Source organism: Sapajus apella, unplaced genomic scaffold, assembly GCF_009761245.1.
Source record: "Sapajus apella isolate SASKATOON/1434 unplaced genomic scaffold, GSC_monkey_1.0 scaffold477, whole genome shotgun sequence".
NCBI lineage: Eukaryota > Metazoa > Chordata > Mammalia > Primates > Cebidae > Sapajus > Sapajus apella.
Window position 1 is genome coordinate 27,575 of NW_022437413.1, and position 11,026 is coordinate 38,600.

The window sequence follows — 11,026 nt, forward strand, 5'->3', positions numbered from 1 at the left end:
TCGTGATCCACCCACCTCAGCCTCCTAAAGTGCTGGAATTACAGGCGTGAGCCACCGCGCCCAGCCTATTTTAATTTTTTTTGAGACAGGGTCTTGCTCTGACACCCGGGCTGCAGAGCAGTGGCGCCATCTCGGCTTACTGCAGCCTCCGCCTGCCGGGTTCAAGTGATTTTCTTGCCTCAGCCTACCAAGCAGCTGCGATTACAGGCGCGCACCACCACGCCTGGCTAATTTTTGTATTTTTAGTAAAGACTGGTTTCACCATGTTGGCCAGGCTGGTCTCGAACTCCCGACCTGAAGTGATCTGCCTACCTCAGCCTCCCAAAGTGCTGGGATTACAGGCGTGAGCCACTGTGCCTGGCCTTCAGATCTTACTTCAAACACCCATTCCTTGGTACAGCATTCAGAGACATCTCCACATGCCTCTCTCCTTACTAAAGTTTATTTCTTACAAAACCCTGCATTTTTCCTTCATGTCTTTATCACAGTTTGTAATTGCCTATTTAAAATAACCTGTCATGTGTCCATAAACTGTGAGCTCTGCCAGGGACCTTGTTTGTCCTGCTCTCTGCCATGTCCTCAGTATCAACAGTGTTCTAGGAGCAAAGCAGGCTTTCATCAAATATTTATGGGAAACAGTCCAGTCCGTTCCTGAACTCGGGCTCAGAAAGGAACAGCAACCTGTCCAAAATCACACAAGTTAGTGGCAGACTTGATCCCAAATCTCCTAACTTGCAACCCAAGACTCTATCCCTGGAACTGAGAAGAATCTTCCCAAACTATCCCCCGATAAAATTTGAGTGCTAAACAAAGTCCCAGAAAGGGAGGGAGTAGAGCGGTGTGCAGAGTAAGAGGAAAGTGATTTGGCTTGGCCCCTCCTCTGTGACCTTAATGTTAGCATACTGCAAACTGAGGGATTATGACAACAACGACGTGGCAGGGCGGCTACACTGAGCGAACCACCGACGCGGCAACCATTGAAAGTGGTCAGGGCGCGTAGAGGGGAGGAGAGCGGAGACCCTGCGCAGGCGCAGTCGAGCTGCTCCGCTCTACCCTCCTCCGCCCCGCCCCATCTCTCCCGAATCATCAGTCCAAGAGCTGTCAGCTGATGCTACGCTACGCGGTCACGTGACGAAGGGGGGCGCGGCGCAGGCGCAGATTGTGGGCGGTTGGGTCACCTGACCCAAGGGGCCTTCGAGGTGCTTTAGGCGGCTTACCTCTATCTCAGAATCGCTGCCGCCATGGCCAGTCAGTCGCAGGGGATTCAGCAGCTGCTGCAGGCCGAGAAGCGGGCCGCCGAGAAGGTGTCTGAGGCCCGCAAAAGTGAGTTTCAGGGTGGGGCTACCCGGCGTGGGGCTCCCCGGCGTGGCGCGCGCGAGTCGAAGGAAGACCGCTGGGCCGCAGGTGGTGGTGGGTAGATTAGGCCCGAAAAACTGCGGGGTGCGGGCGTGGTTATAGTCGCGGAAGGTTATGTGTTTCGAAGCTCTGAGGAGGTGAGGCTCTGGAAGGCTTGCAGATCGCCTGGAAGCCACGACGTGAGGTAGTAAATCGGCCTTGGAAACAATAATGGGTGACCATCCTTGCGGCCTGGAGGCGTGTGAAATGGGCTATCCAAACGGGGTTCTTTGTCCTTCCCCTCTTCCACGTACTGCTCTGGGGTGGTCAGTCTCGGTGAAGGGAGGCAGCATCCACACAGTTGCTCTGTCTAGAAACCCAGAATCCTCTTTGCCTTTTCTCCCTCCCTCATTTGCCACCTTCAGTCAGACGCCAAGGCTTGCGTATCTTTCACTTTTTCCCTTTGTCTACTACTAACATCTTAGTCCAAGACACCAACTTCTCTGAAGGTACTGTGGCGCTCTAAATCGTTGATTGGTGCGTGTGTTTCTGTCTGTCTAATATGTGGCAAGCGCAGTGCCCAGTGTATCAGTTATCTCCCCTAACTTGGCTTCTTTAGGGGAGATGGGAGTTTGAGATCACCCCATTAATTGCGGGAGAGATAAGTGCTAGAGTGGAAAAATGTAAGGTTGCTAAAGAATTTAAGAGGTGAGTTTAATCTAGACTTGGGAGTGGAAGAACCTGTTCTACTCTCCTCCATTCTCCTCTTTGCTGTCGTCCTTCTAAATGCAAACATGTGACTTCTGCTGGCAAGGAACAAAAAATAAATAAAATGCAAATATTACTGCCCTACCGCCTTTGCAGTCGAAAGTTTAGTGCCTGCAGAAAAAAGCTCAAATGCCTTACTGAAGTGGGGGAGGTTCTTGGAGGTCAGTCTTAGTACTTTCGTCCAGCCATACTGAATCGCTGTGATCCCTCAGAAGCACCATGATTTCTTTCACCTGCAGGTCTTCGTGCACGCTGTTTCCTCTGACTGGAGAGGCCTTTTCCAATTTTCCTCCCCTTTGTTCTCTGACCCTTAGTCTTCCATCAGACCTCAAAATTTAGGGAGCATTTCTTCCGGGAAGCCTTTCCTGACTCATGCTTCTCCCCTCAGACTAGGCTTGGAGTCCCTCCCAAGTGTTGATTTCTGCCAGTGCCGTGCAATAACCTGTTTGTTTATATGGCTCAGTCACTAGACTAAGCTTCTGAGAACAGAAACTATGTTTAATTTAACTTTATGTATCCCGTTTCTCATCTGGTGAGAAAGATGCTTCTGTCCCTATTTTACAGATGGTAAAAATGAGGCTCAGAGAGAAATGATTTGTTCATACCCTGGGAAGCAACATACGTAGTTGGGACTCAGTAGCCTCTTTTCTCATGCAAGGCTAAGATGCTGAGAAAGACTGATCTTAGTAATTCCTTGATGTTTCTCCTAGTATAGGACTTAATTTGTCTGACATCCAACTAGATTTCAAGCATGTCTCCTCTACTTATTCAATTAGGGATTGTGTGGTACTTGAAAAGTTTTCTTTGAGGATGTTGGGAATGGGAAGAAATCTTGTTGTTCCCATGACTGGAAAGTTCTGTGTTCTTCCCAGAATATTTCCAGTCATGCCCTCGGTAGAGTATTTCCAGAATGCCTTCTCAGAGTTTGTCTTATGATGGTTCATCAGTAACAGAAGTTGTATCTGTCTGGAGGGATATGAGAATAGATTGGGGAAGTGCAGGAAAAAATACTCGGAATATGGCAAGAATAATTCTGAGTGCCCTGGAGGTAGGAGTTATGTTTTATGCCTTTATCCTGTCAAGCCTGGTGCAGGGTTTTGTATATCTCAGGTAGCTGTGACTTTGTTTTAAAAAGTATTAATGGCCAGCCATGGTGGCTCAGGCTTGTAAACCCAGCACTTTGTGAGGCTGAGGTGGGTGAGATCAGGAGTTTGAGATCAGCCTGGGCAATATGGTGAAGCTCTGTATCTACTAAAAATACAAAACTTACCTGGGTGTGGTGGCACACACGTGTAGTCCCAGCTACCCGGGAGGCTGAGACAGGAGAATTGTTTGAATCCAGGAGGCAGAGTTTGCAGTGAGCCGAGATCGTGCCACTGCACTCCAGCCTGGGGAACAGAAGGAGACTCCATCTCAGAAAACAAAACGAAGTATTTATCGCTAGTAGTTTATGGCTAACATACATCTCAGATTTTTTTTTTTTTTGAGACAGTCTCACTACGTTGCTCAGGCTAGAGTGCAGTGGCATGATCTTGGCTTCCTGCAACCTCCACCTCCCGAGTTCCGCAGATTCTTGTGCCTCAGTCTCCTGAGTAGCTGAGATTACACGTGCCTGCCACCATGCCCGTCTCTACTAAAAATACAAAATCAAATAAATTAATAAAAAATACAAAAATAAATTTTTATATTTTTAGTGGAGACAGTGTTTCACCATGTTGGCCAGGTTGGCCTCAAACTCTTGGCCTCCCAAAGTGCTGGGATTACAGGGATGAGCCACCGCCCCCTGGCCTGTCTCAGAACTGTTAATAGGAACAGAGGTTTTTAGAAGAACTGCAGTTTGAAAAAATGCCTTTCTTAATTTATAATTATGATTGATTTGCCCAGTTAGGAGTTGGGAAGAGGTAGTGCATGATGCGAAATGGTCCCATCCAATTTTTTAATGAAATCATTGCTTTGGACCTTAACATTTTTAAAAAGTTTGTGTTAATGGCATATTTCATTGGAGTGAAACAAAACACTGGTTTCCATATGTAAGGCCCAAGAAAAACAAGATTTAATAGAAATACGTTTTCCTCTTTAAATATTTTTGATTTTTAGAGGCACCTGTCAGTATTGAATGTTGAGGATGTTTGCTGAAGGCAGTAAATGGTATTATCTTGAGTAATAAATGCAGGGAGCCATGGGAGTGGGAGTGATGTCTTGTGAAGTCACGCGGAGCTACTGCAGCATGTTGGGGCCGTGAGTGTTGTAGATTGTTGGTTTGGAAAATATCTTTAGCTTTGAAATACAGTCCAATACAGCTGCTGGGAGTATAGCATGTAAAGGATTGGGGTACAGGTGCCCAAAGCAGACAATAGTAGGCCAGAAATAATATTGGAGTGAATGTGGACTTAGAGAAATAGTCGTTGGAGTGCTTTGAGAGAGACTTGTTTCAGACTAATGTTTACAGGTCCAAAGTTCTGTTCTTAATCAGGAGGTGGAAGATTAAGTTTGTTTTCATTCAGCCACATGGGCTTTAGACAGTTGATAATACAATGATGTACCATTATAACAAAGCTTAATTTTAGATCCAGGATGTCTTTTGCTCCGAATTAAATAAATAGGTTGATGGTCTAAAACCCCTCTTTTAAAAAAAAAAAAAAAATTGGTGATTGGACATTCAAAGCAGAGAGTATGTATGTGTTGGCTGTCCTTGTGGTCTGTTTTCATGCAGGCTCTGACCAAACCTAGAGATTTTTTTCCAGCTCTACGTTAAGCCACTTACTTCTAGAAACCAAAATACCTGTGTCTCCTCTTCCCTTAGCCACTAGTGCAGTCTTACTGTCCAGTGCTCCTCATTCAGCATTCCTTTTCAGTCACCACTTTCTTGATTTCCTTGTGACAGGCACTGCTTTTAGTTTCCAGTGTTACATCATCTGGTTCATTAGTTACATTATAGGTTGATGTCCCTTGGGAACTTATTAGCCTTTTTGCTAAGCATCTAAGGAGGGCTGCAGTTTTAATCAGCAGCATACTTACGTGTTTACTTGTTGAGAAGCGATCCCTAGATGGTTAATGTTACCCATTTTATGTTGGTTTTTAATAGTTGAGATTGAGAGAATATTCTGACACGTTCTACAATTTTTTGCCTTCATTTTTATGGGCTGTAGTTACAGAAGGTATTCCTTTTTGTCTTGTCACTTCCTAGTTAAGTACAGCCTGCAGGAGGGAAGAACCTCTACTGTTTGTTAGCTCTGAATTCCCTCTTTCCCATGTACAGCTCTTGGGACTGTGTCATAATTCATTCTTAGTTTATTAAAATTTAACATCTCAGTCTTTCCTTGCTTTTCTGCTTTTAACCGTTTCCTGATATAGCTCTCTCCTTTGAAAACAGGAAAGAACCGCAGGCTGAAGCAGGCCAAAGAAGAAGCTCAGGCTGAAATTGAACAGTACCGTCTGCAGAGGGAGAAAGAGTTCAAGGCCAAGGAAGCTGCGGTGGGGCCCCATTTGTTTTCATTACTGCTTTAGTTTCCTGATACCCTCCCTGCCAAGGCTCTCAAAATATCCAGCATAGCTCAGAGATTCTGGTAGAATTTTGAAAATTGGTAATTGTGTGTTTTATTGGATGCTCAGGCATCTGTCTCTTAGGATGATCGGTTTTTCCACACATGTTGAATCCTAATTTTCATTTATTCAGTCATTTAACACATACCTGTTGAACAGTTAACGTGTGCCAGGTAGTGTGCTAGATGCTAGGGATCAGCGATGACCAAGAATAGTTACAATCCCTTCCATCATGGAGTGTAGCTCACCATCTGGTGGTCAAGGAGACTCAGTAATACAGTGCAAATCATGCAGAGACAACTGAAAAGTGCTGTGACAGTCATAAACAAACCAGCTGGAGCCCCACTTTAGTATATATAGTACGGACATTTAACCAGTGTTACGGGCTGTACTGTGGTGCGCACAATAATAGCACAAAAACAGATCACAGAGAGTACAGAGGAAGCAGGGACCATTGTGGAAAGGGGAAAGGATGGAGGAGGGCTTCACAGAGAAAAGAAACTATCAGGACTCTTGGGTGCAGGTAACAGAAAATATAATTAAAACTGATTCTAAATGGAATGTATTGGCCTATATAATTAAAAACCCAGGATCTTAAATAACATGCTTAGTACTTTCTCTCACCTGTGTGTTTGGCTTTGTATTTCTCTCAAATTCTACATTGTGGCCTCTAGTAGTTCCAGCACACACACTTCCAGGCCCAAATCCAGTGATTAAAGGCACATACCTCCCTCCTAGCATTAAGTAGCAAAAATTGTGATTAATTTTTTCTTTGTAAGAGACAGAGTCACACTCTGTCATTCAGGCTGGAGTGTAGTGGTGTGATCAGAGTTCACTGTAGCCTAGAGCTCCTAGGCTGAAGCAGTCTACCCCCACCCAGCCTTCTGAGTAGCTAGGACTAGAGGCATTATTCACCATGCTTAGCTGATTTTTTTTTTTTTTTTTTGTAGAGATAGGGTCTTGCTGTGTTGCCTCGGCTGGTCTTGAACACCTGGCCTCAAGTGATCCTCACATCTTGACCTCCCAAAATGCTGGTTCATCTTTATTCTTGGCAGTTACAGTGCTATTAAAACTTGACTCACAGTGGCTCACACCTGTAATCCCAGCACTTTGGGGAGGCTGAAGTGGGAGGATTGCTTGAAGCCAAAGTTCAAAACCAGCCTGGGCAATAAACCAGTTCATTGTCTCTTTAAAAATAAATAAATAAATAAGAAAAATAAAATATAAAAAATAAGAAAAATAAAAACAAAACTTAACATGTTTCTTTGATTCTTTAATTGGGGCTGATTGGTGCTGTAAGTTGTCAGACTGCTTATAAAACAATGTAGAAATACCCTTGTGTCAGGGCAGGCATTGTCTTCATTTTATTTTATTTTATTTTTCCAAGATGGAGTCTCACTTTGTCACCCAGACTGGAGTACAGTTGCATGATCTCAGCTCACTGCAACCTCGACCTTCCAGATTCAAGTGATTCTCCTGCCTCCACCTCCCAAATAGCTGGGATTACAGGCATGCACCCACATGCCCAGCTAATTTTTGTATTTTTAGTAGAGATGGGGTTTCACTATGTTGGCCAGGCTGGTCTTGAAGTCCTGACTTCATGATCTGCTTACCTCAGCCTCCCAAAGTGCTGGCTTACAGGTGTGAGCCACCGCGTCCAGCCTGTCTTCATATTTTTACATTCTTTTTTCATTTTCATGGCACAGGCTCAGGAAGTCCTGATGACATGTGCCCTCATATTTTTATAATCTGCTGTAGTTGCTTGTAGAGATGGTACTGGTTATTGTACTGTAAAGCACAAGCTCTGAACCTTTTTTTTTTTTTTCTTTTTGAGATGGAGTGTCACTCTTGTTGCCCAGGCTGGAGTGCAATGGCATGATCTTGGCTCACTGCGACCTCCACCTCCTGGGTTCAAGCTATTCTCCTGCCTCAGCCTCCTGAGTAGGTGGGATTACAAGTGCCTGCCGCCACGCCTGGCAGTTTTTTTTTTTTTTTTTTTTTTCTGTATTTTAGTAGAGATGGGGTTTCGCCATGTTGGCTAGGCTGGTCTCGAAGTCCTGACCCCAGGCGATCCACCTGCCTTGGCCTCCCAAGTGCTGGGATTTTAGGTGTGAGCCATCATGCCTGGCTAAGCTCTGAATCTTTCTAGCAGTGTTCCATTGTAACCTCCTTGGTTTTTCAGAAAACTTAGTGGAGCTTAGCATATGGCTTATATTCATGAAACAGGTAAGAGGTTATGAACATAAAAATACGAGTTAGCAACTGAGCTGTTACGAGATGCCCCAGGATATTCCTGTAATATGAACAGTTGTAGTATAGTATGAAGAGCTGTAAGGGCATGGTGGCTCATGCCTGTAATCCCAGCACTTTGGGAGGCCAAGGTGGTGGATTGATTGAGCCCAGGAATTCAAGACCTGCTTGGGCAACATGGCCAAACCCCGTCTCTACAAAAAATACAAAAATTAGCTGGGCATGACGGGGTGTACCTGTAGTCCCAGCTACTCAGGAAGCTGAGATTGGAGGATAGCTTGAGCCTCCAAGCTCAAGCTATTGCAGCGAGTCGAGATCACGCCACTGCATTCCAGCTTGGTGACAGAGTGAGACTCCATCTTTTAAAAAGAGAAAATGGAGTGATAAAGTCAGGCACAGTGGTGCACATTTGTGGTCCCAGCTAGGCAGGAGGATCTCTTGAGCCTGGAGGCTGAGGCCATCCTGGACAATACAGTGAGACCCCATCTCCTTGGGAAAAAAAAAAAAAAAAGGAGCGATAGCCTCCTTATAGGTGCTTGTGAGGAATAGGTAATGTGAGAGAATCCTTTGCAAAGTAATACATTATCCAAATATGAAGGGATGTTGTTATTAGCATATATATAGTGAGGCAAGAGCAGGTTAGGTGAATAAAAAGGGTCAGACACAAAAGTTACGTCCTCTAGAACCTTATAGGTCAAGTTCTAATAAAGAAGGCACACAGTTAACAAAAAGCCAGCCATATTGTGAAGACCATAGAAGGTTAAAGAAAATTCATGGCCAGGCGCGGTGGCTCACGCCTGTAATCCCAGCACTTTGGGAGGCCGAGGTGGGTGGATCACGAGGTCAAGAGATCGAGACCATCCTGGTCAACATGGTGAAACCCTGTCTCTACTAAAAAATACAAAAAATTAGCTGGGCATGGTGGTGCGTGCCTGTAATCCCAGCTACTCAGGAGGCTGAGGAAGGAGAATTGCCTGAACCCAGGAGGCGGAGGTTGCGGTGAGCCGAGATCGCGCCATTGCACTCCAGCCTGGGTAACATGAGTAAAACTCCGTCTCAAAAAAAAAAAAAAAAAAAAAAATTCATGTCAGTGTGTGTGAAACTGCTAAGAGGAACTGAAGAGGTAAGACGTGTACGATAAGAATTCAGGTCAAAAAAGGCGGCACTAATGAGAAATTAGTTGTCCTCTCTCTCAGACCTGCAGTCCTCAGAACCAGTCACTGTTAACAGGTTTCTTTTTTTAAATGCTTCTACAATATATATATTTGTAAGAACAGGTGTGACACATGGTGAATCCACTGTTGAACTTAACTAAAACACTAACCAATAATGGTGAAACTCCTTGCATATTCCTCCTAAATTGTGTCTTCATTGTGTTTATTATTATTACTTGTTTTGTTTGGAGATGGGGCCTTGCTATTTTGCCCAGGTAAGGCTCAAACACAGGATCCTCCTGCTTCAGGCTCTCGAATAGCTGAGACTACAGGCATGCACCACCATGTCTGGCTTATGTTTATTGTCATTTAGGAGTTTTTTAAACACCATGTATCTCCCCACATTTAAAACCACAGATAAAAAGACATACTAACCACACTGATACTGTTGAATATCTTGCTTTTCCCCTCCTTAAACTGCATATTTTACAGTTCATTGCAATTGCTGAATAGTTGTCTTGCATAAAAGCACCATGATTTGCTTAACCAGTCCTCAGTTGTTGAGTTTTAGGTTGATTTCCTGTCTTTGGTTAAGACTATATAGTAGACTCTGGAGAGATGTGAATATATGTCTTTGGGATAATTTCCTAGCAGTGGAAATGCTGTGCAGTTTACTTTTGGTAGATGTGGCTCCTGTTAACTCTGGGAATACCTCACATGTGCTTCAGCCGTGAGGTCACATTGCCAGTTTCTGAGTATATTGATTGATGAGCCTGGGTTTCTCCAAGAGTCAGCAAGTAGCTTATGAAATGTACCTGACCAGCTAGAGCGTTGTTCTGATAATCCCTCTGTGACATCGCTCCCCATCTCCAGGCACTGGGATCCCATGGCAGTTGCAGCACCGAAGTGGAGAAGGAGACCCAGGAGAAGATGACCATCCTCCAGACCTACTTTCGGCAGAACAGGGATGAAGTCTTGGATAACCTCTTGGCTTTTGTCTGTGACATTCGGCCCGAAATCCATGAAAACTACCGCATAAATGGATAAAGAAGAGAGAAGCACCTGTTCTGTGGATTGGCATTTTAGATGCCCTCATGGAATATGAAGCTTTAGTACAGCGCTAGTTATCTTCTTATGAAATGGTGTTAAATTATTTCCGTATATTATGTAGTAGGTCCTTCCACTTTTTGGAGAATAGCAAATCTAGCTTTTTTGTACAGACTTAGATTACCTAAAAATTTCATCTTTTTACCTCATATTTCCTAAGAATTTAATGGGCATATGTTGTCTTTTTTCCTATGCCTTTTGGCTCAAGCAACATGTATATCAGTGTTGACTTTTTCTTTTTTAGATCTAGTTTTTAAAAAAACACCACATAACAATTCTTTGAAGAAAGGAAGGGATTAAATGATTTTTTTTTTCCCTAATACTTTCTTGAAGGTCAGGGGCTTTATCTATGAAAAAGTAGTAAATAGTTATTTGTAACCTGTGTGAAGCAGCAGCCAGCCTTAAGGTAGTCCATTCTTGCTAATGGTTAGAATAGTGAATACTAGTGTATTTGGGCTGCTTTTAGTTTCTCTTAACCAAAATTACTAGATGATAGAATTCAAGAACTTGTTACATGTTATTACTTGGTGTATCAATAATCATTTAAAAGTAAAGACTCTTTGTCCTGCATTTTTCCCCCCGTTCCTTCTTTTTCCTTGCCTCTATGATGACCAGTGGTTCTTCATTTTTGATAGTGCAAAACGCACTTTGACCTAGTTGGTCTGGAGAATTTCACTTAGGATATTAGCATACAAATAGCACACATATCACATACACATTTGCATACATAATTAGAAAATGTTCATGATGGATATGTCATATGATTTTACCCAACAACTGCAAGCAAGTAGTCTGTAGTTTGTCCTTTCTCTAGAGAGCCTTGTCCTGGGACAGCCTGGAGCAAGTCATTAAGCATATTTCCCTCCTGG

The 11,026-nt window shown here is 43.8% G+C and overlaps 1 protein-coding gene across 1 annotated transcript; it reads left to right on the plus strand.

Annotated features, from left to right (window-relative positions):
* Nucleotides 1-1,125: 1,125 nt before the first annotated feature.
* Nucleotides 1,126-10,727, plus strand: LOC116545989 (V-type proton ATPase subunit G 1). Its single transcript, XM_032272370.1, has 3 exons — nucleotides 1,126-1,323; nucleotides 5,477-5,577; nucleotides 9,924-10,727. Exons 1-3 carry the CDS (start codon nucleotides 1,242-1,244, stop codon nucleotides 10,095-10,097), a joined length of 357 nt encoding a protein of 118 aa, XP_032128261.1. The 5' UTR covers nucleotides 1,126-1,241; the 3' UTR covers nucleotides 10,098-10,727.
* The last annotated feature ends 299 nt before the right edge of the window (nucleotides 10,728-11,026 follow it).

Bases quoted from the DNA above. Each gene is read 5' to 3' on its own strand.
- LOC116545989 (XM_032272370.1), top strand. From the start codon at position 1,242: ATGGCCAGTCAGTCGCAGGGGATTCAGCAGCTGCTGCAGGCCGAGAAG. The intron at 1,324-5,476 runs GTGAGTTTCAGG...CTTTGAAAACAG, and splicing joins GGTGTCTGAGGCCCGCAAAA to GAAAGAACCGCAGGCTGAAG. The intron at 5,578-9,923 runs GTGGGGCCCCAT...CCCCATCTCCAG, and splicing joins TCAAGGCCAAGGAAGCTGCG to GCACTGGGATCCCATGGCAG.